Consider the following 26,369-nt stretch of genomic DNA (forward strand, 5'->3'; position numbering starts at 1 on the left):
CTAACACACACAGCCACACTCTAACACACACAGTCACACTCTAACACACACTGTCACACTCTAACACACACAGTCACACTCTAACACACACAGTCACACTCTAACACACACTGTCACACTCTAACACACACTGTCACACTCTAACACACACTGTCACACTAACACACACAGTCACACTCTAACACACACTGTCACACTCTAACACACACAGTCACACTCTAACACACACTGTCACACTCTAACACACACAGTCACACTCTAACACACACAGTCACACTCTAACACACACAGTCACATTCTAACACACACAGTCACACTCTAACACACACAGTCACACTCTAACACACACTGTCACACTCTAACACACACAGTCACACTCTAACACACACAGTCACACTCTAACACACTGTCACACTCTAACACACACTGTCACACTCTAACACACACAGTCACACTCTAACACACACAGTCACACTCTAACACACACAGACACACTCTAACACACACAGTCACACTCTAACACACACAGTCACACTCTAACACACACAGTCACACTCTAACACAACCAGTCACACTAACACACACACACATACACACTCTAACACACACAGTCACACTCTAACACACACAGTCACACTCTAACACACACAGTCACACTCTAACACACACAGTCACACTCTAACACACACAGTCACACTCTAACACACACAGTCACACTCTAACACACACAGTCACACTCTAACACACACAGTCACACTCTAACACACACAGTCACACTCTAACACACACAGTCACACTCTAACACACACAGTCACACTCTAACACACACAGTCACACTCTAACACACACAGTCACACTCTAACACACACAGTCACACTCTAACACACACAGTCACACTCTAACACACACTGTCACACTCTAACACACACAGTCACACTCTAACACACACAGTCACACTAACACACACAGTCACACTCTAACACACACAGTCACACTCTAACACACACTGTCACACTCTAACACACACACAGTCACACTCTTAACACACACAGTCACACTCTAACACACACAGACACACTCTAACACACACAGTCACACTCTAACACACACAGTCACACTCTAACACACACAGTCACACTCTAACACACACAGTCACACTAACACACACACACATACACACTCCAACACACACAGACACACTCTAACACACACAGTCACACTCTAACACACACAGTCTTCACTCTAACACACACAGACACACTCTTAACACACACAGTCACACTCTAACACACACTGTCACACTCTAACACACACTGTCACACTCTAACACACACTGTCACACTCTAACACACACAGTCACACTCTAACACACACAGTCACACTCTAACACACACTGTCACACTCTAACACACACAGTCACACTCTAACACACACAGTCACACTCTAACACACACTGTCACACTCTAACACACAGAGTCACACTCTAACACACACTGTCACACTCTAACACACACTGTCACACTCTAACACACACAGTCACACTCTAACACACACAGTCACACTCTCTAACACACACAGTCACACTCCTAACACACACAGTCACACTCTAACACACACAGTCACACTCTAACACACACAGTCACACTCTAACACACACAGTCACACTCTAACACACACAGTCACACTCTAACACACACTGTCACACTCTAACACACACAGTCACACTCTAACACACACAGCCACACTCTAACACACACAGACACACTCTAACACACACTGTCACACTCTAACACACACTGTCACACTCTAACACACACTGTCACACTCTAACACACACAGTCACACTCTAACACACACAGTCACACTCTAACACACACAGTCACACTCTAACACACACAGTCACACTCTAACACACACTGTCACACTCTAACACACACTGTCACACTCTAACACACACAGTCACACTCTAACACACACAGTCACACTCTAACACACACAGTCACACTCTAACACACACAGTCACACTCTAACACACACTGTCACACTCTAACACACACAGTCACACTCTAACACACACAGTCACACTAACACACACAGTCACACTCTAACACACACAGTCACACTCTAACACACACTGTCACACTCTAACACACACAGTCACACTCTAACACACACAGTCACACTAACACACACAGTCACACTCTAACACACACAGTCACACTCCTAACACACACTGTCACACTCTAACACACACAGTCACACTCTTAACACACACAGTCACACTCTAACACACACAGACACACTCTAACACACACAGTCACACTCTAACACACACAGTCACACTCTAACACACACAGTCACACTCTAACACACACAGTCACACTAACACACACACACATACACACTCCAACACACACAGACACACTCTAACACACACAGTCACACTCTAACACACACAGTCTTCACTCTAACACACACAGACACACTCTTAACACACACAGTCACACTCTAACACACACTGTCACACTCTAACACACACTGTCACACTCTAACACACACTGTCACACTCTAACACACACAGTCACACTCTAACACACACAGTCACACTCTAACACACACTGTCACACTCTAACACACACAGTCACACTCTAACACACACAGTCACACTCTAACACACACTGTCACACTCTAACACACACTGTCACACTCTAACACACAGAGTCACACTCTAACACACACTGTCACACTCTAACACACACAGTCACACTCTAACACACACAGTCACACTCTAACACACACAGTCACACTCTAACACACACTGTCACACTCTAACACACACAGTCACACTCTAACACACACAGCCACACTCTAACACACACAGACACACTCTAACACACACTGTCACACTCTAACACACACTGTCACACTCTAACACACACTGTCACACTCTAACACACACAGTCACACTCTAACACACACTGTCACACTCTAACACACACAGTCACACTCTAACACACACTGTCACACTCTAACACACACAGTCACACTCTAACACACACAGTCACACTCTAACACACACAGTCACACTCTAACACACACAGTCACACTCTAACACACACTGTCACACTCTAACACACACAGTCACACTCCTAACACACACAGTCACACTCTAACACACACTGTCACACCTCTAACACACACTGTCACACTCTAACACACACAGTCACACTCTAACACACACAGTCACACTCTAACACACACAGACACACTCTAACACACACAGTCACACCTCTAACACACACAGTCACACTCCCTAACACACACAGTCACACTCTAACACACACAGTCACACTCTAACACACACAGTCACACTCTAACACACACAGTCACACTCTAACACACACAGTCACACCTCTAACACACACAGTCACACTCCTAACACACACAGTCACACTCTAACACACACAGTCACACTCTAACACACACAGTCACACTCTAACACACACAGTCACACTCTAACACACACAGTCACACTCTAACACACACTGTCACACTCTAACACACACTGTCACACTCTAACACACACAGTCACACTCTAACACACACAGTCACACTCTAACACACACAGTCACACTCTAACACACACAGTCACACTCTAACACACACTGTCACACTCTAACACACACAGTCACACTCTAACACACACAGACACACTCTAACACACACAGTCACACTCTAACACACACAGTCACACTCTAACACACACAGTCACACTCTAACACACACAGTCACACTCTAACACACACAGTCACACTCTAACACACACACATACACACTCTAACACACACAGACACACTCTAACACACACAGTCACACTCTAACACACACAGTCACACTCTAACACACACAGTCACACTCTAACACACACAGACACACTCTTAACACACACAGTCACACTCTAACACACACAGACACACTCTAACACACACAGTCACACTCTAACACACACAGTCACACTCTAACACACACAGTCACACTCTAACACACACAGTCACACTAACACACACACACATACACACTCTAACACACACAGACACACTCTAACACACACAGTCACACTCTAACACACACAGTCACACTCTAACACACACAGTCACACTCTAACACACACAGACACACTCTAACACACACAGTCACACTCTAACACACACAGTCACACTCTAACACACACAGTCACACTCTAACACACACAGACACACTCTAACACACACAGTCACACTCTAACACACACAGTCACACTCTAACACACACAGTCACACTCTAACACACACAGTCACACTCTAACACACACAGTCACACTCTAACACACACAGTCACACTCTAACACACACAGTCACACTCTAACAACCACAGACACACTCTAACACACACAGTCACACTCTTAACACACACGTCACACTCTAACACACACAGTCACACTCTAACACACACAGTCACACTCTAACACACAGTCACACTCTAACACACACAGACACACTCTAACACACACAGTCACACTCTAACACACAGTCACACTCTAACACACACAGTGACACTCTAACACACACAGTCACACTCTAACACACACAGTCACACTCTAACACACACAGTCACAGTCACACTCTAACAAACACAGACACACTCTAACAAACACAGACACACTCTAACACACACAGTCACACTCTAACACACACAGTCACACTCTTAACACACACGTCACACTCTAACACACACAGTCACACTCTAACACACACAGTCACACTCTAACACACAGTCACACTCTAATACACACAGACACACTCTAACACACACAGTCACACTCTAACACACAGTCACACTCTAACACACACAGTCACACTCTAACACACACAGTCACACTCTAACACACACAGTCACACTCTAACACACACAGTCACACTCTAACAAACACAGTCACACTCTAACACACACAGTCACACTCTAACACACAGTCACACTCTAACACACACAGACACACTCTAACACACACAGTCACGCTCTAACACACAGTCACACTCTAACACACACAGTCACACTCTAACACACACAGTCACACTCTAACACACACAGTCACACTCTAACACACACAGACACACTCTAACACACACAGTCACACTCTAACACACACAGTCACACTCTAACACACACAGTCACACTCTAACACACACAGTCACACTCTAACACACACAGTCACACTCTAACACACACACATACACACTCTAACACACACAGACACACTCTAACACACACAGTCACACTCTAACACACACAGTCACACTCTAACACACACAGTCACACTCTAACACACACAGACACACTCTTAACACACACAGTCACACTCTAACACACACAGACACACTCTAACACACACAGTCACACTCTAACACACACAGTCACACTCTAACACACACAGTCACACTCTAAACACACACAGTCACACTAAACACACACACATACACACTCTAACACACACAGACACACTCTAACACACACAGTCACACTCTAACACACACAGTCACACTCTAACACACACAGTCACACTCTAACACACACAGACACACTCTAACACACACAGTCACACTCTAACACACACAGTCACACTCTAATACACACAGTCACACTCTAACACACACAGACACACTCTAACACACACAGTCACACTCTAACACACACAGTCACACTCTAACACACACAGTCACACTCTAACACACACAGTCACACTCTAACACACACAGTCACACTCTAACACACACAGTCACACTCTAACACACACAGTCACACTCTAACAACCACAGACACACTCTAACACACACAGTCACACTCTTAACACACACGTCACACTCTAACACACACAGTCACACTCTAACACACACAGTCACACTCTAACACACAGTCACACTCTAACACACACAGACACACTCTAACACACACAGTCACACTCTAACACACAGTCACACTCTAACACACACAGTCACAGTCACACTCTAACAAACACAGACACACTCTAACAAACACAGACACACTCTAACACACACAGTCACACTCTAACACACACAGTCACACTCTTAACACACACGTCACACTCTAACACACACAGTCACACTCTAACACACACAGTCACACTCTAACACACAGTCACACTCTAATACACACAGACACACTCTAACACACACAGTCACACTCTAACACACAGTCACACTCTAACACACACAGTCACACTCTAACACACACAGTCACACTCTAACACACACAGTCACACTCTAACACACACAGTCACACTCTAACAAACACAGTCACACTCTAACACACACAGTCACACTCTAAAACACAGTCACACTCTAACACACACAGACACACTCTAACACACACAGTCACGCTCTAACACACAGTCACACTCTAACACACACAGTCACACTCTAACACACACAGTCACACTCTAACACACACAGTCACACTCTAACACACAGTCACACTCTAACACACACAGACACACTCTAACACACACAGTCACACACTAACACACAGTCACACTCTAACACACAGTCACACTCTAACACACACAGTCACACTCTAACACACAGTCACACTCTAACACACACAGTCACACTCTAACACACACAGTCACACTCTAACACACACAGTCACACTCTAACACACACAGTCACACTCTAACACACACAGTGACACTCTAACACACACAGTGACACTCTAACACACACAGTCACACTCTAACACACACAGTCACACTCTAACACACACAGTCACACTCTAACAAACACAGACACACTCTAACACACACAGTCACACTCGAACACACACAGTCACACTCTAACACACACAGTCACACTCTAACACACACAGTCACACTCTAACACACACAGTCACTCTAACACACACAGACACACTAACACACACAGTCGTCACACTCTAACACACACAGTCACACTCTAACACACAGTCACACTCTAACACACACAGTCACACTCTAACACACACAGTCACACTCTAACACACACAGTCACACTCTAACACACACAGTCACACTCTAACACACACAGACACACTCTAACACACACAGTCACACTAACACACACAGTCACACTCTAACACACACAGTCACACTCTAACACACACAGTCACACTCTAACACACACAGTCACACTCTAACACACACAGTCACACTCTACCACACACAGTCACACTAACACACACACAGACACACTCTAACACACACAGTCACACTCTAACACACACAGTCACACACTAACACACACAGTCACACTCTAACACACACACATTCACACTCTAACACACACAGTCACACTCTAACACACACAGTCACACTCTAACACACACAGTCACACTCTAACACACACAGTCACACTCTAACACACACAGTCATAATCTAACACACACAGTCACACTCTAACACACACAGACACACTCTAACACACACAGTCACACTCTTAACACACACAGTCACACTCTAACACACACAGTCACACTCTAACACACACAGTCACACTCCTAACACACACAGTCACACTCTAACACACACAGTCACACTCTAACACACACAGTCACACTCTAACACACACAGTCACACTCTAACACACACAGTCACACTCTAACACACACAGTCACACTCTAACACACACAGTCACACTCTAACACACACAGTCACACTCTAACACACACATTATTTTTTGTTGTTGTATTGTTTGTATTCTTTAGTTGTATTTTAAAGTTGTGTGACTGTCCTATTCATTAGACACCAAATGGAAGAAAACTGACAAACGGTGAGGGACTAAATGTTTGTTTTCCATTGCAAAACGTTTTGCTACTGTGTTTCCTAATGAATACAAACCTGTTGTCTATAACTGGAACAGGAGGTAACTGCATGGAGGGTGTCTCTCCAGGAACAGGGTTGGGGTTAAAACCTACAGGAGGGTAGCTCTCCAGGAACAGGGTTAGAGTTAAAACATACAGGAGGGTATCTCTCCAGGAACAGGGTTGGGGTTTAAACCTACAGGAGGGTATCTCTCCAGGAACAGGGTTGGGGTTTAAACCTACAGGAGGGTGTCTCTCCAGGAACAGGGTTGGAGTTAAAAGCTACAGGAGGGTATCTCTCCAGGAACAGGGTTAGAGTTAAGAAAGAGAGAGAGAGAGAGAGAGAGAGAGAGAGAGAGAGAGAGAGAGAGAGAGAGAGAGAGAGAGAGAGAGAGAGAGAGAGAGAGAGAGAGAGAGAGAGAGAGAGAGAGAGAGAGAGAGAGAGAGAGAGAGAGAGAGAGAGAGAGAGAGAGAGAGAGAGAGAGAGAGAGAGAGAGAGAGAGAGAGAACACACGCTGTGCTTAGTATTTGGTATAATATGCTTGTTTTCAACTAGGCTTTGAGAAATGTTTTTAATGTTATCTTTGATTACTGATGTTGTGTTCAGATGTACTTATTGGTGGACTAGTTTGCTAATCTCTTGGTGTACGTCCCAAATGGCACCCTATAATTACCTATTTAGTGCACTACTTTTGACCATAGCCTTATGGGCCCTAGTCACAGTCTTATGGGTCCTAGTCACATTCTTATGGGTCTTAGTCACAGTCTTATGGGTCCTAGTCACAGTCTTATGGGCCCTAGTCACATTCTTATGGGTCCTAGTCACAGTCTTATGGGTCCTAGTCACAGTGTTATGGGTCCTAGTCACAGTCTTATGGGCCCTAGTCACAGTCTTATGGGCCCTAGTCACAGTCTTATGGGTCCTAGTCACAGTCTTATGGGTCCTAGTCACAGTCTTATGGGTCTTAGTCACAGTCTTATGGGTCCTAGTCACAGTCTTATGGGTCCTAATCACAGTCTTATGGGTCCTAGTCACAGTCTTATGGGCCCTAGTCACAGTCTTATGGGTCCTAGTCACAGTCTTATGGGTCCTAGTCACAGTCTTATGGGTCCTAGTCACAGTCTTATGGGTCCTAGTCACAGTCTTATGGGTCCTAGTCACAGTCTTATGGGCCCTAGTCACAGTCTTATGGGTCCTAGTCACAGTCTTATGGGTCCTAGTCACAGTCTTATGGGCCCTAGTCACAGTCTTATGGGTCCTAGTCACAGTCTTATGGGTCCTAGTCACAGTCTTATGGGTCCTAGTCACAGTCTTATGGGTCCTAGTCACAGTCTTATGGGCCCTAGTCACAGTCTTATGGGTCCTAGTCACAGTCTTATGGGTCCTAGTCACAGTCTTATGGGTCCTAGTCACAGTCTTATGGGTCCTAGTCACAGTCTTATGGGTCCTAGTCACAGTCTTATGGGCGCTAGTCACAGTCTTATGGGTCCTAGTCACAGTCTTATGGGTCCTAGTCACAGTCTTATGGGTCTCAGTCACAGTCTTATGGGTCCTAGTAACTGTCTTATGGGTCCTAGTCACAGTCTTATGGGTCCTAGTCACAGTCTTATGGGTCCTAGTCACAGTCTTATGGGTCCTAGTCACAGTCTTATGGGCCCTAGTCACAGTCTTATGGGTCCTAGTCACAGTCTTATGGGTCCTAGTCACAGTCTTATGGGCCCTAGTCACAGTCTTATGGGCCCTAGTCACAGTCTTATGGGTCCTAGTCAACAGTCTTATGGGCCCTAGTCACAGTCTTATGGGTCCTAGTCACAGTCTTATGGGCCCTAGTCACAGTCTTATGGGTCCTAGTCACAGTCTTATGGGTCCTAGTCACAGTCTTATGGGCCCTAGTCACAGTCTTATGGGTCCTAGTCACAGTCTTATGGGTCCTAGTCACAGTCTTATGGGCCCTAGTCACAGTCTTATGGGCCCTAGTCACAGTCTTATGGGTCCTAGTCAACAGTCTTATGGGCCCTAGTCACAGTCTTATGGGTCCTAGTCACAGTCTTATGGGCCCTAGTCACAGTCTTATGGGTCCTAGTCACAGTCTTATGGGTCCTAGTCACAGTCTTATGGGTCCTAGTCACAGTCTTATGGGTCCTAGTCACAGTCTTATGGGTCCTAGTCACAGTCTTATGGGCCCTAGTCACAGTCTTATGGGCCCTAGTCACAGTCTTATGGGTCCTAGTCACAGTCTTATGGGCCCTAGTCACAGTCTTATGGGTCCTAGTCAACAGTAGTGCACTACACGGTGAATAGGGTGCCATTTGGGACGCTCCCCTTGCTCATTCTCATTGGCTGGAACTTTCATTTCCAGAACTATTTTGATGTTCTTTTCTTTTCCTCTGTTCATACAGGTAAAAAGGTTTCTGTTGAACATGCCAGTGATCGTAAGTTCACCTTTCCATGACCTTTCACCTTTCCATGACTTCCTGTTCACCCCCACTGTCTTTCCATTAGTGTGCGTGCCTACATACAAGCGTGTGTGTGTGTGTGTGTGTGTGTGTGTGTGTGTGTGTGTGTGTGTGTGTGTGTGTGTGTGTGTGTGTGTGCAATGTCCTATCTGTGTAGAAATGTCACCCCCACCTTCATGTCGCCTCAGATGTACTTCACTGTAGCTTGCATCCCAAATGGCACCCTATTCCCTATATAGTGCACTACTTATGAAATAGGGTGCTATTTGAGACGCAGCTATATAGCCTCACCTCACCTTCTTGTCCACCCTGGTTATGGATGTTGTCCAGTCTTGTCCACCCTGGTTATGGATGTTGTCCAGTCTTGTCCACCCTGGTTATGGATGTTGTCCAGTCTTGTCCACCCTGGTTATGGATGTCGACCAGTCTTGTCCACCCTGGTTATGGATGTTGTCCAGTCTTGTCCACCCTGGTTATGGATGTTGTCCAGTCTTGTCAACCTTGTCTACCCTGGTTATTGTCCAGTCGTGTCCAGTTTGACAACTCTGTGAGAGTAGCGCAAGCCTTTGAACCAAAGAGCCCGAGGTTGAACCCTTAACACAGTAATGACGTGGCAGAGTGGACAGAGCTTGGGAGTAGAGGAAGGTTGAGCAGATGTGGTCAGTGTCTGAAAAGCGCTACTAGCCATCAAATCCTCGCTTCCTCCTTCCACCAGAAATTCCATCATTTGGTGTTGTCGTTGATGGTGATGGAAAGCGCTATCTGAGTCGCCGCTCCAGAATCTCCCAGAATTGTTCAATGGGGTTGAGATCTGGTGACTGAGACGGCCATGGCATATGGTTTACATAGTTTTCATGTCCATCAAACCAGTCAGTGACCACTCGTGCCCTGTGGATGGGGGCATTGTCATCCTAGCCATGGTAGCCAAAATAATGGTTCAAGAACCACACCTGTGTGGAAGCACCTGCTTTCAATATACTTTGTATCCCTCATTTACTCAACTGTTTCCTTTATTTTGGCAGTTCCCTGTATGACCCCAATAATGTATTTGTAAAAGTAGTAGAGCATTAAGATAAAATTAAGATAATTTAAATTAAATTAAATTAAGATAAAGATTAAGAGAGACCTAACTTGAACTTAAATCTGGTTTTAAATTATCAATAGTATATAGTCATATATTTTACATTTAAACTAGAAGTACTAGAACATTAAGACTTGCTGAGGGGAATTGATCTGGATCTTATATCTGGTTTTAAGTTATCAATAATATATAGTAATATATTTTACAGTAGATCTGATGGTAATGTTCTTTAGCTGGCTATGACATGGGCTCGGGGGAAGGCGCTCTACAGTAATGCATCTAATTCGCTATTGTTCTGTTCCTGTGGTAATAAGTAAGGACGGCTGTCTGATTCAGTCCTGTCGCACCACTTGAGCGTGCAAGCTCTCCTCTGCTCCACTCCTCCGCTCCACTCCTCCGCTGCGCCTGCCTTAGGCTCTCCTCTCCTCTCCTCTTCTACCTTTCCCTTCTCTTGTACTTTAGTCTGTACATTTCTGTCCTCTGAATACTTCTCTCCTCTTCTCTTCCCCTCTCCTCCTCTCTCCTCCTCTCTTCCCCTCTCCTTCTCTTCTCCTCTCCTTCTCCCCTCTCCTCTCCTTCTCTTCTCCTCTCCTCTCCTTCTCCCCTCTCCTTCTCTTCTCTCCTCTCCTTCTCCCCTCTCCTTCTCTCCTCTCCTTCTCTCCTCTCCTCTTCCCCTCTCCTTCTTTTCTCCTCTCCTTTCCCCTCTCCTTCTCTTCTCTCCTCTCCTTCTCTCCTCCTCTCCATTCCTTCTCTCCTCTCCGTCTCTCCTCCTCTCTTCCCCTCTCATTCTCTCCTCTCCTTCTCCCCTCCTTCTCTTCTCTCTTCTCCTCTCATTACCTCCTCCTCTCTTCCCCTCTCCTTCTCTCCTCTCCTTCTCCCCTCTCCTTCTCTCCTCTCCTCTCCTTCTCTCCTCTTTTCTTCCCCTCTCCTTCTCTCCTCTCCTCTCCTTCTCTCCTCTCCTTCTCTCCTCTTTTCTTCCCCTCTCCTTCTCTCCTCTCCTCTTCTCCTCTCCTCTCCTCTCCTATTTTCTTCCCCTCTCCTTCTCTCTTCTCCTTCTCTCCTCTTCTCTTCTCCTCTCCTTCTCTCCTCTTCACCTCTCCTCTCCTCTTCCCCTCTCCTTCTCTCCTCTTCACCTCTCCTCTTCTCCCTCTCCTCTCCTCTCCTCTCCTCTCCTCTCCTCTCCTCTCCTCTCCTCTCCTCTCCTCTTCTCTCCTCCTCTCTTCTCCTCTCCTTTCCCCTTCCCCTCTTTCCTCCTTTTAGTTCTGTTCCTCCTCTTACTTGTTATAGTTTGATCTTCCCATGGATAGTACCTCAGCACCTCTGTTCTGCACTCCTCTCTTCTGTTCTTTTACTCTGGTGTTGGCTCTTTCTGTATGAGCGTGGTGGAGTCAGGGCTAAGTAGGCCGAGGCAGTGCTGTGTGCAGGCCAGTCAGAAACAATCACCCAGCAGGAGAGGGTAGGAGAGAGGGGGTTAGTACGTGGGGAAAGGAGGAGAGAGGGGGTTAGGACATGGGGAAAGGAGGAGAGAGGGGGTTAATACATGGGGAAAGGAGGAGAGAGGGGGGTTAGTACGTGGGGAAAGGAGGAGAGAGGGGGGTTAGCACATGGAGAAAGGAGGAGAGGGGAGTTAGTATGTGGGGAAAGGAGGAGAGGGGAGTTAGTATGTGGGGAAAGGAGGAGAGAGGGGGTTAGTACATGGGGAAAGGAGGTGAGGGGGGTTAGTACATGGGGAAAGGAGGTGAGAGGGGGGTTAGCACATGGGGAAAGGAGGAGAGAGGGGGTTAGTATGTGGGGAAAGGAGGAGAGAGGGGGGTTAGCATGTGGGGAAAGGAGGAGAGAGGGGGTTAGTACATGGGGAAAGGAGGAGAGAGGGGGTTAGTATGTGGGGAAAGGAGGAGAGAGGGGGGTTAGCATGTGGTGAAAGGAGGAGAGAGGGGGTTAGCACATGGGGAAAGGAGGAGAGGGGGTTAGTACGTGGGGAAAGGAGGAGAGAGGGGGTTAGTATGTGGGGAAAGGAGGAGAGGGGGGTTAGTACGTGGGGAAAGGAGGAGAGAGGGGGTTAGTATGTGGTGAAAGGAGGAGAGAGGGGGTTAGCACATGGGGAAAGGAGGAGAGGGGGGTTAGTACGTGGGGAAAGGAGGAGAGAGGGGGTTAGTATGTGGGGAAAGGAGGAGAGGGGGGTTAGTACGTGGGGAAAGGAGGAGAGAGGGGGTTAGTATGTGGGGAAAGGAGGAGAGGGGAGTTAGGACATGGGGAAAGGAGGAGAGAGGGGGTTAGTATGTGGGGAAAGGAGGAGAGAGGGGGTTAGTACATGGGGAAAGGAGGAGAGAGGGGTTTAGTACGTGGGGAAAGGAGGAGAGAGGGGGTTAGTATGTGGGGAAAGGAGGAGAGAGGGGGTTAGTACGTGGGGAAAGGAGGAGAGAGGGGGTTAGTATGTGGGGAAAGGAGGAGAGAGGGGGTTAGCACATGGAGAAAGGAGGAGAGAGGGGGTTAGTATGTGGTGAAAGGAGGAGAGAGGGGGTTAGCACATGGAGAAAGGAGGAGAGAGGGGGTTAGCACATGGAGAAAGGAGGAGAGAGGGGGTTAGTATGTGGTGAAAGGAGGAGAGGGGAGTTAGGACATGGGGAAAGGAGGAGAGAGGGGGTTAGTATGTGGTGAAAGGGGGAGAGAGGGGGTTAGTATGTGGGGAAAGGAGGAGAGAGGGGGTTAGTATGTGGTGAAAGGGGGAGAGAGGGGGTTAGCACATGGGGAAAGGAGGAGAGGGGGGTTAGTATGTGGGGAAAGGGGGAGAGAGGGGGTTAGTATGTGGGGAAAGGAGGAGAGGGGAGTTAGGACATGGGGAAAGGAGGAGAGAGGGGGTTAGTATGTGGGGAAAGGAGGAGAGAGGGGGTTAGTATGTGGGGAAAGGAGGAGAGAGGGGGTTAGTATGTGGGGAAAGGAGGAGAGAGGGGGGTTAGCACATGGGGAAAGGAGGAGAGAGGGGGTTAGCACATGGAGAAAGGAGGAGAGAGGGGGTTAGTATGTGGTGAAAGGAGGAGAGAGGGGGTTAGCACATGGAGAAAGGAGGAGAGAGGGGGGTTAGCACATGGAGAAAGGAGGAGAGAGGGGGGTTAGTATGTGGTGAAAGGAGGAGAGGGGAGTTAGGACATGGGGAAAGGAGGAGAGAGGGGGTTAGTATGTGGTGAAAGGGGGGAGAGGGGGGTTAGTATGTGGTGAAAGGGGGAGAGAGGGGGTTAGTATGTGGGGAAAGGAGGAGAGAGGGGGTTAGTATGTGGTGAAAGGGGGAGAGAGGGGGTTAGCACATGGGGAAAGGAGGAGAGGGGGGTTAGCACATGGGGAAAGGAGGAGAGAGGGGGTTAGTATGTGGGGAAAGGAGGAGAGAGGGGGTTAGCATGTGGTGAAAGGAGGAGAGAGGGGGTTAGCACATGGGGAAAGGAGGAGAGAGGGGGTTAGTATGTGGGGAAAGGAGGAGAGAGGGGGGTTAGCATGTGGTGAAAGGAGGAGAGAGGGGTTAGTACGTGGGGAAAGGAGGAGAGAGGGGGTTAGTATGTGGGGGAAAGGAGGAGAGAGGGGGGTTAGTACATGGGGAAAGGAGGAGAGAGGGGGGTTAGCACATGGGGAAAGGAGGAGAGGGGGGTTAGTACGTGGGGAAAGGAGGAGAGAGGGGGGTTAGTATGTGGGGAAAGGAGGAGAGGGGGGTTAGTACGTGGGGGAAAGGAGGAGAGAGGGGTTAGTATGTGGGGAAAGGAGGAGAGGGGGGTTAGTACATGGGGAAAGGAGGAGAGGGGGGTTAGTACGTGGAAAGGAGGAGAGAGGGGGTTAGTATGTGGGGAAAGGAGGAGAGGGGGTTAGTACGTGGGGAAAGGAGGAGAGAGGGGGTTAGTATGTGGGGAAAGGAGGAGAGAGGGGGTTAGTACATGGGGAAAGGAGGAGAGAGGGGGGTTAGCACATGGGGAAAGGAGGAGAGAGGGGGGTTAGTATGTGGGGAAAGGAGGAGAGAGGGGGTTAGCATGTGGTGAAAGGAGGAGAGAGGGGTTAGCACATGGGGAAAGGAGGAGAGGGGGGTTAGTACGTGGGGAAAAGGAGGAGAGAGGGGGGTTAGTATGTGGGGAAAGGAGGAGAGGGGGGTTAGTACGTGGGGAAAGGAGGAGAGAGGGGGTTAGTATGTGGGGAAAGGAGGAGAGAGGGGGTTAGTATGTGGGGAAAGGAGGAGAGAGGGGGTTAGTATGTGGTGAAAGGGGGAGAGAGGGGGTTAGCACATGGGGAAAGGAGGAGAGGGGGGTTAGTATGTGGGGAAAGGGGGAGAGAGGGGGTTAGTATGTGGGGAAAGGAGGAGAGGGGAGTTAGGACATGGGGAAAGGAGGAGAGAGGGGGTTAGCACGTGGGGAAAGGAGGAGAGAGGGGGTTAGTAATGTGGGGGAAAGGAGGAGAGAGGGGGGTTAGTATGTGGGGAAAGGAGGAGAGAGGGGGTTAGTATGTGGGGAAAGGAGGAGAGAGGGGGGTTAGCACATGGGGAAAGGAGGAGAGAGGGGGTTAGCACATGGAGAAAGGAGGAGAGAGGGGGTTAGTATGTGGTGAAAGGAGGAGAGAGGGGGTTAGCACATGGAGAAAGGAGGAGAGAGGGGGTTAGCACATGGAGAAAGGAGGAGAGAGGGGGTTAGTATGTGGTGAAAGGAGGAGAGGGGAGTTAGGACATGGGGAAAGGAGGAGAGAGGGGGGTTAGTATGTGGTGAAAGGGGGAGAGAGGGGGTTAGTATGTGGTGAAAGGGGGAGAGAGGGGGTTAGTATGTGGGGGAAAGGAGGAGAGAGGGGGTTAGTATGTGGTGAAAGGGGGAGAGAGGGGGTTAGCACATGGGGAAAGGAGGAGAGGGGGGTTAGCACATGGGGAAAGGAGGAGAGAGGGGGTTAGTATGTGGGGAAAGGAGGAGAGAGGGGGTTAGCATGTGGTGAAAGGAGGAGAGAGGGGGTTAGCACATGGGGAAAGGAGGAGAGAGGGGGTTAGTATGTGGGGAAAGGAGGAGAGAGGGGGTTAGCATGTGGTGAAAGGAGGAGAGAGGGGGTTAGTACGTGGGGAAAGGAGGAGAGAGGGGGTTAGTATGTGGGGAAAGGAGGAGAGAGGGGGTTAGTACATGGGGAAAGGAGGAGAGAGGGGGTTAGCACATGGGGAAAGGAGGAGAGGGGGGTTAGTACGTGGGGAAAGGAGGAGAGAGGGGGTTAGTATGTGGGGAAAAGGAGGAGAGGGGGTTGAGTACGTGGGGGAAAGGAGGAGAGAGGGGGTTAGTATGTGGGGAAAGGAGGAGAGGGGGGGTTGGCACATGGGAAAGGAGGAGAGGGGGGGTTAGTACGTGGGGAAAGGAGGAGAGAGGGGTTAGTATGTGGGGAAAGGAGGAGAGGGGGTTAGTACGTGGGGAAAGGAGGAGAGAGGGGGTTAGTATGTGGGGGAAAGGAGGAGAGAGGGGGTTAGTACATGGGGAAAAGGAGGAGAGAGGGGGGTTAGCACATGGGGAAAGGAGGAGAGAGGGGGTTAGTATTGGGGAAAGGAGGAGAGAGGGGGTTAGCATGTGGTGAAAGGAGGAGAGAGGGGGTTAGCACATGGGGAAAGGAGGAGAGGGGGGTTAGTACGTGGGGAAAGGAGGAGAGAGGGGGTTAGTATGTGGGGAAAGGAGGAGAGGGGGGTTAGTACGTGGGAAAGGAGGAGAGAGGGGTTAGTATGTGGGGAAAGGAGGAGAGAGGGGGGTTAGTATGTGGGGAAAAGGAGGAGAGAGGGGGTTAGTATGTGGGGAAAGGAGGAGAGAGGGGGTTAGTATGTGGGGAAAGGAGGAGAGAGGGGGGTTAGCACATGGAGAAAGGAGGAGAGAGAGGGGTTAGTATGTGGGGAAAGGAGGAGAGGGAGTTAGTATGTGGGGAAAAGGAGGGAGAGGGGGGTTAGCACATGGGGAAAGGAGGAGAGAGGGGGTTAGTATGTGGGGAAAGGAGGAGAGAGGGGGTTAGCATGTGGTGAAAGGAGGAGAGAGGGGGTTAGCACATGGAGTAAGGAGGAGAGAGGGGGTTAGTATGTGGTGAAAGGAGGAGAGGGGAGTTAGGACATGGGGAAAGGAGGAGAGAGGGGGTTAGTATGTGGTGAAAGGGGGAGAGAGGGGGTTAGGAATGTGGGGGAAAGGAGGAGAGAGGGGGTTAGCACATGGAGAAAGGAGGAGAGAGGGGGTTAGTATGTAGGTGAAAGGAGGAGAGAGGGGGTTAGCACATGGAGAAAGGAGGGAGAGAGGGGGTTAGCACATGGAGAAAGGAGGAGAGAGGGGGTTAGTATGTGGTGAGAGGGGGTTAGTATGTGGTGAAAGGGGGAGAGAGGGGGTTAGTATGTGGTGAAAGGAGGAGAGGGGAGTTAGGACATGGGGAAAGGAGGAGAGAGGGGGTTAGTATGTGGTGAAAGGGGGAGAGAGGGGGTTAGTATGTGGTGAAAGGGGGAGAGAGGGGGTTAGTATGTGGGGAAAGGAGGAGAGAGGGGGTTAGTATGTGTTGAAAGGGGGAGAGAGGGGTTAGCACATGGGGAAAGGAGGAGAGGGGGGTTAGCACATGGAGAAAGGAGGAGAGAGGGGGTTAATACGTGGTGAAAGGGGGAGAGAGGGGGTTAGCACATGGGGAAAGGAGGAGAGAGGGGGTTAATATGTGCTGAAAGGGGGAGAGAGGGGGTTAGCACATGGGGAAAGGAGGAGAGAGGGGGTTAGTATGTGGGGAAAGGAGGAGAGAGGGGGTTAGTATGTGGGGAAAGGAGGAGAGAGGGGTTAGTCACGTGGGGAAAGGAGGAGAGAGGGGGTTAGTATGTGGGGAAAAGGAGGAGAGAGGGGGTTAGCATGTGGTGAAAGGAGGAGAGAGGGGGTTAGCACATGGGGAAAGGAGGAGAGAGGGGGTTAGTATGTGGGGAAAGGAGGAGAGAGGGGTTAGTATGTGGGGGAAAAGGAGGAGAGAGGGGGGTTAGTATGTGGTGAAAGGAGGAGAGAGGGGGGTTAGCACATGGGAAAGGAGGAGAGAGGGGGTTAGTATGTGGGGAAAGGAGGAGAGAGGGGGTTAGTACGTGGGGAAAAGGAGGAGAGAGGGGGTTAGTACATGGGGGAAAAGGAGGAGAGAGGGGGTTAGCACATGGGGAAAGGAGGAGAGAGGGGGGTTAGTATGTGGGAAAGGAGGAGAGAGGGGGGTTAGCACATGGGGAAAGGAGGAGAGAGGGGTTAGCATGTGGTGAAAGGAGGAGAGAGGGGTTAGCACATGGGGAAAGGAGGAGAGAGGGGGTTAGTAGTGGGGAAAGGAGGAGAGAGGGGGTTAGTATGTGGTGAAAGGAGGAGAGAGGGGGTTAGCACATGGGAAAGGAGGAGAGAGGGGGTTAGTATGTGGGAAAGGAGGAGAGAGGGGGGTTAGTACGTGGGGAAAGGAGGAGAGAGGGGGTTAGTATGTGGTGAAAGGAGGAGAGAGGGGTTAGTACTGTGGGGAAAGGAGGAGAGAGGGGGTTAGTATGTGGGGGAAAGGAGGAGAGAGGGGGTTAGTATGTGGGAGAAAGGAGGAGAGAGGGGGTTAGTATGTGGTGAAAGGAGGAGAGAGGGGGTTAGTATGTGGTGAAAGGAGGAGAGAGGGGGGTTAGTATGTGGGGAAAGGAGGAGAGAGGGGTTAGTATGTGGTGAAAGGAGGAGAGAGGGGTTAATACATGGTGAAAGGAGGAGAGAGGGGGTTAGTATGTGGGGAAAGGAGGAGAGAGGGGGTTAGTATGTGGGGGAAAAGGAGGAGAGGGGGGTTAGCACATGGGGAAAGGAGGAGAGAGGGGGGTTAGTATGTGGGGAAAGGAGGAGAGAGGGGGGTTAGTACATGGGGAAAGGAGGTGAGGGGGTTAGTACATGGGGAAAGGAGGAGAGAGGGGGTTAGTATGTGGGGAAAGGAGGAGAGAGGGGGTTAGCATGTGGGGGAAAGGAGGAGAGAGGGGGTTAGTACATGGGGAAAGGAGGAGAGAGGGGGTTAGTATGTGGGGAAAGGAGGAGAGAGGGGGTTAGCATGTGGTGAAAGGAGGAGAGAGGGGTTAGCACATGGGGAAAGGAGGAGAGGGGGGTTAGTACGTGGGGAAAGGAGGAGAGAGGGGGGTTAGTATGTGGGGAAAAGGAGGAGAGGGGGAGTTAGTACATGGGGAAAGGAGGAGAGAGAGGGGGGTTAGTATGTGGTGAAAGGAGGAGAGAGGGGGTTAGCACATGGGAAAGGAGGAGAGGGGGTTAGTACGTGGGGAAAGGAGGAGAGAGGGGGTTAGTATGTGGGGAAAGGAGGAGAGGGGGGTTAGTACGTGGGGAAAAGGAGGAGAGAGGGGTTAGTATGTGGGGAAAGGAGGAGAGGGGAGTTAGGACATGGGGAAAGGAGGAGAGAGGGGGTTAGTATGTGGGGGAAAAGGAGGAGAGGGGGTTAGTACATGGGGGAAAAGGAGGAGAGAGGGGTTTAGTACGTGTGGGGGAAAGGAGGAGAGAGGGGGTTAGTATGTGGGGAAAGGAGGAGAGAGGGGGTTAGTACGTGGGGGAAAGGAGGAGAGAGGGGGTTAGTATGTGGGGAAAGGAGGAGAGAGGGGTTAGCACATGGAGAAAGGAGGAGAGAGGGGGTTAGTATGTGGTGAAAAGGAGGAGAGAGGGGGTTAGCACATGGAGAAAAGGAGGAGAGAGGGGTTAGCACATGGAGAAAGGAGGAGAGAGGGGGTTAGTATGTGGTGAAAGGAGGAGAGGGGAGTTAGGACATGGGGAAAGGAGGAGAGAGGGGTTAGTATGTGGTGAAAGGGGGAGAGAGGGGGTTAGTATGTGGTGAAAGGGGGAGAGAGGGGGGTTAGTATGTGGGGAAAGGAGGAGAGAGGGGTTAGTATGTGGTGAAAGGGGGGAGAGAGGGGTTAGCACATGGGGAAAGGAGGAGAGGGGGTTAGTATGTGGGGAAAGGGGGAGAGAGGGGGTTAGTATGTGGGGAAAGGAGGAGAGGGAGTTAGGACATGGGGAAAGGAGGAGAGGAGGGGTTAGCACGTGGGGGAAAGGAGGAGAGAGGGGGTTAGTATGTGGGGAAAAGGAGGAGAGAGGGGGTTAGTATGGGGGGAAAGGAGGAGAGAGGGGGTTAGTATGTGGGGAAAGGAGGGAGAGAGGGGGGTTAGCACATGGGGAAAGGAGGAGAGAGGGGGTTAGCACATGGAGAAAGGAGGAGAGAGGGGGTTAGTATGTGGTGAAAGGAGGAGAGAGGGGGTTAGCACATGGAGAAAGGAGGAGAGAGGGGGTTAGCACATGGAGAAAGGAGGAGAGAGAGGGGGTTAGTATGTGGTGAAAGGAGGAGAGGGGAGTTAGGACATGGGGAAAGGAGGAGAGAGGGGGGTTAGTATGTGGTGAAAAGGGGGAGAGAGAGGGGGTTAGTATGTGGTGAAAGGGGGAGAGAGGGGGTTAGTATGTGGGGAAAGGAGGAGAGAGGGGGTTAGTATGTGGTGAAAGGGGGGAGAGAGGGGTTAGCACATGGGGAAAGGAGGAGAGGGGGGTTAGCACATGGGGAAAAGGAGGAGAGAGGGGTTAGTATGTGGGGAAAGGGAGGGAGAGAGGGGGTTAGCATGTGGTGAAAGGAGGAGAGAGGGGGTTAGCACATGGGGAAAGGAGGAGAGAGGGGTTAGTATGTGGGGAAAGGAGGAGAGAGGGGGTTAGCATGTGGTGAAAGGAGGAGAGAGGGGTTAGTACGTGGGGAAAGGAGGAGAGAGGGGTTAGTATGTGGGGAAAGGAGGAGAGAGGGGGGTTAGTACATGGGGAAAGGAGGAGAGAGGGGGGTTAGCACATGGGGAAAGGAGGAGAGGGGGTTAGTACGTGGGGAAAGGAGGAGAGAGGGGGGTTAGTATGTGGGGAAAGGAGGGAGGGGGTTAGTACGTGGGGGGAAAGGAGGAGAGAGGGGGGTTAGTATGTGGGGAAAGGAGGAGAGGGGGTTAGCACATGGGAAAGGAGGAGAGGGGGGTTAGTACGTGGGGAAAGGAGGAGAGAGGGGGTTAGTATGTGGGGAAAAGGAGGAGAGGGGGTTAGTACGTGGGGAAAAGGAGGAGAGAGGGGGGTTAGTATGTGGGAAAAGGAGGAGAGAGGGGGTTAGTACATGGGAAAGGAGGAGAGAGGGGGTTAGCACATGGGGAAAGGAGGAGAGAGGGGGTTAGTATGTGGGGAAAGGAGGAGAGAGGGGGTTAGCATGTGGTGAAAGGGAGGAGAGAGGGGGTTAGCACATGGGGAAAGGAGGAGAGGGGGTTAGTACGTGGGGAAAGGAGGAGAGAGGGGGTTAGTATGTGGGGAAAGGAGGAGAGGGGGTTAGTACGTGGGGAAAGGAGGAGAGAGGGGGTTAGTATGTGGGGAAAAGGAGGAGAGAGGGGGTTAGTATGTGGGGAAAAGGAGGAGAGAGAGGGTTAGTATGTGGGGAAAGGAGGAGAGAGGGGGTTAGTATGTGGGGGAAAGGAGGAGAGAGGGGTTAGCACATGGAGAAAGGAGGAGAGAGGGGGTTAGTATGTGGGGAAAGGAGGAGAGGGAGTTAGTATGTGGGAGAAAGGAGGAGAGGGGGGTTAGCACATGGGGAAAGGAGGAGAGAGGGGGTTAGTATGTGGGGAAAGGAGGAGAGAGGGGGTTAGCATGTGGTGAAAGGAGGAGAGAGGGGGTTAGCACATGGAGTAAGGAGGAGAGAGGGGGTTAGTATGTGGTGAAAGGAGGAGAGGGGAGTTAGGACATGGGGAAAGGAGGAGAGAGGGGGTTAGTATGTGGTGAAAGGGGGAGAGAGGGGGTTAGTATGTGGGGAAAGGAGGAGAGAGGGGGTTAGCACATGGAGAAAGGAGGAGAGAGGGGGTTAGTATGTGGTGAAAGGAGGAGAGAGGGGGTTAGCACATGGAGAAAGGAGGAGAGAGGGGGTTAGCACATGGAGAAAGGAGGAGAGAGGGGGTTAGTATGTGGTGAAAGGGGGAGAGAGGGGGTTAGTATGTGGTGAAAGGGGGAGAGAGGGGGTTAGTATGTGGTGAAAGGAGGAGAGGGGAGTTAGGACATGGGGAAAGGAGGAGAGAGGGGGGTTAGTATGTGGTGAAAGGGGGAGAGAGGGGGTTAGTATGTGGTGAAAGGGGAGAGAGAGGGGGTTAGTATGTGGGGAAAAGGAGGAGAGAGGGGGTTAGTATGTGGTGAAAGGGGGAGAGAGGGGGTTAGCACATGGGGAAAGGAGGAGGAGGGGGGGTTAGCCATGGAGAAAGGAGGAGAGAGGGGGTTAATACGTGGTGAAAGGGGGAGAGAGGGGGTTAGCACATGGGGAAAGGAGGAGAGAGGGGGTTAATATGTGCTGAAAAGGGGGAGAGAGGGGGTTAGCACATGGGGAAAGGAGGAGAGAGGGGGTTAGTATGTGGGGAAAGGAGGAGAGGAGGGGTTAGTATGTGGGGAAAGGAGGAGAGGGGGTTAGTACGTGGGGAAAGGAGGAGAGAGGGGGGTTAGTATGTGGGGAAAGGAGGAGAGAGGGGGTTAGTATGTGGTGAAAGGAGGAGAGAGGGGGGTTAGCACATGGGGAAAGGAGGAGAGAGGGGGTTAGTATGTGGGGAAAAGGAGGAGAGAGGGGTTAGTATGTGGGGAAAGGAGGAGAGAGGGGGTTAGTATGTGGTGAAAGGAGGAGAGAGGGGGTTAGTACATGGGGAAAGGAGGAGAGAGGGGTTAGCACATGGGGAAAGGAGGAGAGAGGGGGTTAGTATGTGGGGAAAAGGAGAGAGAGAGGGGGTTAGCACATGGGGAAAGGAGGAGAGAGGGGGTTAGCATGTGGTGAAAGGAGGAGAGAGGGGGTTAGCACGTGGGGAAAGGAGGAGAGAGGGGGGTTAGTATGTGGGAAAGGAGGAGAGAGGGGTTAGTACGTGGGGAAAAGGAGGAGAGAGGGGGTTAGTATGTGGTGAAAGGAGGAGAGAGGGGGTTAGTACGTGGGGAAAGGAGGGAGAGAGGGGGTTAGTATGTGGGGAAAGGAGGAGAGAGGGGGTTAGTATGTGGGGAAAAGGAGGAGAGAGGGGGGTTAGTATGTGGTGAAAAGGAGGAGAGAGGGGGTTAGTATGTGGTGAAAGGAGAGAGAGAGGGGTTAGTATGTGGGAAAGGAGGAGAGAGGGGGGTTAGTATGTGGGGGAAAGGAGGAGAGGGGAGTTAGGACATGGGGGAAAGGAGGAGAGAGGGGGTTAGCACGTGGGGAAAGGAGGAGAGAGGGGGTTAGTATGTGGGGAAAGGAGGAGAGAGGGGGTTAGTATGTGGGGAAAGGAGGAGAGAGGGGGTTAGTATGTGGGGAAAGGAGGAGAGAGGGGGTTAGCACATGGGGAAAGGAGGAGAGAGGGGGTTAGCACATGGAGAAAGGAGGAGAGAGGGGGTTAGTATGTGGTGAAAGGAGGAGAGAGGGGGTTAGCACATGGAGAAAGGAGGAGAGAGGGGGTTAGCACATGGAGAAAGGAGGAGAGAGGGGGTTAGTATGTGGTGAAAGGAGGAGAGGGGAGTTAGGACATGGGGAAAGGAGGAGAGAGGGGGTTAGTATGTGGTGAAAGGGGGAGAGGGGGTTAGTATGTGGTGAAAAGGGGGAGAGAGGGGGGGTTAGTATGTGGGGAAAGGAGGAGAGAGGGGTTAGTATGTGGTGAAAGGGGAGAGAGGGGGTTAGCACATGGGGAAAGGAGGGAGAGGGGGGGTTAGCACATGGGGAAAGGAGGAGAGAGGGGGGTTAGTATGTGGGGAAAGGAGGAGAGAGGGGGGTTAGCATGTGGTGAAAGGAGGAGAGAGGGGGGTTAGCACATGGGGAAAGGAGGAGAGAGGGGGTTAGTATGTGGGGGAAAGGAGGAGAGAGGGGTTAGCATGTGGTGAAAAGGAGGAGAGAGGGGGTTAGTAGCGTGGGGAAAGGAGGAGAGAGGGGGTTAGTATGTGGGGAAAGGAGGAGAGAGGGGGGTTAGTACATGGGGAAAGGAGGAGAGAGGGGGTTAGCACATGGGGAAAGGAGGAGAGGGGGGTTAGTACGTGGGGAAAGGAGGAGAGAGGGGGTTAGTATGTGGGGAAAAGGAGGAGAGGGGGTTAGTACGTGGGGAAAGGAGGAGAGAGGGGTTAGTATGTGGGGAAAAGGAGGAGAGGGGGGTTAGCACATGGGGAAAGGAGGAGAGGGGGGTTAGTACGTGGGGAAAGGAGGAGAGAGGGGGTTAGTATGTGGGGAAAGGAGGAGAGGGGGGTTAGTACGTGGGGAAAGGAGGAGAGAGGGGGTTAGTATGTGGGGAAAGGAGGAGAGAGGGGGTTAGTACATGGGGAAAGGAGGAGAGAGGGGGGTTAGCACATGGGGAAAGGAGGAGAGAGGGGGTTAGTATGTGGGGAAAGGAGGAGAGAGGGGGTTAGCATGTGGTGAAAGGAGGAGAGAGGGGGTTAGCACATGGGGAAAGGAGGAGAGGGGGGTTAGTACGTGGGGGAAAGGAGGAGAGAGGGGGTTAGTATGTGGGGGAAAGGAGGAGAGGGGGGTTAGTACGTGGGGAAAGGAGGAGAGAGGGGGTTAGTATGTGGGGAAAGGAGGAGAGAGGGGGTTAGTATGTGGGGAAAGGAGGAGAGGGGGGTTAGTATGTGGGGAAAGGAGGAGAGAGGGGGTTAGTATGTGGGGAAAGGAGGAGAGAGGGGGTTAGCACATGGAGAAAGGAGGAGAGAGGGGGTTAGTATGTGGGGAAAGGAGGAGAGGGGAGTTAGTATGTGGGGAAAGGAGGAGAGGGGGGTTAGCACATGGGGAAAGGAGGAGAGAGGGGGTTAGTATGTGGGGAAAGGAGGAGAGAGGGGGTTAGCATGTGGTGAAAGGAGGAGAGAGGGGGTTAGCACATGGAGTAAGGAGGAGAGAGGGGGTTAGTATGTGGTGAAAGGAGGAGAGGGGAGTTAGGACATGGGGAAAGGAGGAGAGAGGGGGTTAGTATGTGGTGAAAGGGGGGAGAGAGGGGGTTAGTATGTGGGGGAAAGGAGGAGAGAGAGGGGTTAGCACATGGAGAAAGGAGGAGAGAGGGGGTTAGTATGTGGTGAAAGGAGGAGAGAGGGGTTAGCACATGGAGAAAGGAGGAGAGAGGGGGTTAGCACATGGAGAAAGGAGGAGAGAGGGGGTTAGTATGTGGTGAAAGGGAGAGAGGGGGGTTAGTATGTGGTGAAAGGGGGAGAGAGGGGTTAGTATGTGGTGAAAGGAGGAGAGGGGAGTTAGGACATGGGGAAAGGAGGAGAGAGGGGGTTAGTATGTGGTGAAAGGGGGAGAGAGGGGGTTAGTATGTGGTGAAAGGGGGGAGAGGGGGTTAGTATGTGGGGAAAGGAGGAGAGAGGGGGTTAGTATGTGGTGAAAGGGGGAGAGAGGGGTTAGCACATGGGGAAAGGAGGAGAGGGGGGTTAGCACATGGAGAAAGGAGGAGAGAGGGGGTTAATACGTGGTGAAAGGGGGGAGAGAGGGGTTAGCACACATGGGGAAAGGAGGAGAGAGGGGGTTAATATGTGCTGAAAGGGGGAGAGAGGGGGTTAGCACATGGGGAAAGGAGGGAGAGAGGGGGTTAGTATGTGTGGGAAAGGAGGAGAGAGGGGGTTAGTATGTGGGGAAAGGAGGAGAGAGGGGGTTAGTACGTGGGGAAAGGAGGAGAGAGGGGGTTAGTATGTGGGGAAAGGAGGAGAGAGGGGGTTAGCATGTGGTGAAAGGAGGAGAGAGGGGGTTAGCTACATGGGGAAAGGAGGAGAGAGGGGGGTAGTATGGGGGGGAAAGGAGGAGAGAGGGGGTTAGTATGTGGGGAAAGGAGGAGAGAGGGGGTTAGTATGTGGTGAAAGGAGGAGAGAGGGGGTTAGTACATGGGGAAAGGAGGAGAGAGGGGGTTAGTATGTGGGGAAAGGAGGAGAGAGGGGGGTTAGTACGTGGGGAAAGGAGGAGAGAGGGGGTTAGTACATGGGGAAAGGAGGAGAGA

The 26,369-nt window shown here is 50.8% G+C and overlaps 1 protein-coding gene across 1 annotated transcript in view; it reads left to right on the plus strand.

Annotated features, from left to right (window-relative positions):
• The window catches only part of LOC121578672 (netrin receptor UNC5B-b), a 128,513-nt gene that overhangs the window by 80,840 nt on the left and 21,304 nt on the right, over nucleotides 1–26,369 (plus strand). Inside the window, 1 exon segment of the mRNA XM_045216296.1 lies at nucleotides 10,288–10,320. Coding sequence (XP_045072231.1) covers nucleotides 10,288–10,320 — 33 coding nt within the window.

This window comes from Coregonus clupeaformis, unplaced genomic scaffold (assembly GCF_020615455.1).
Source record: "Coregonus clupeaformis isolate EN_2021a unplaced genomic scaffold, ASM2061545v1 scaf0669, whole genome shotgun sequence".
NCBI classification, from domain to species: domain Eukaryota; kingdom Metazoa; phylum Chordata; class Actinopteri; order Salmoniformes; family Salmonidae; genus Coregonus; species Coregonus clupeaformis.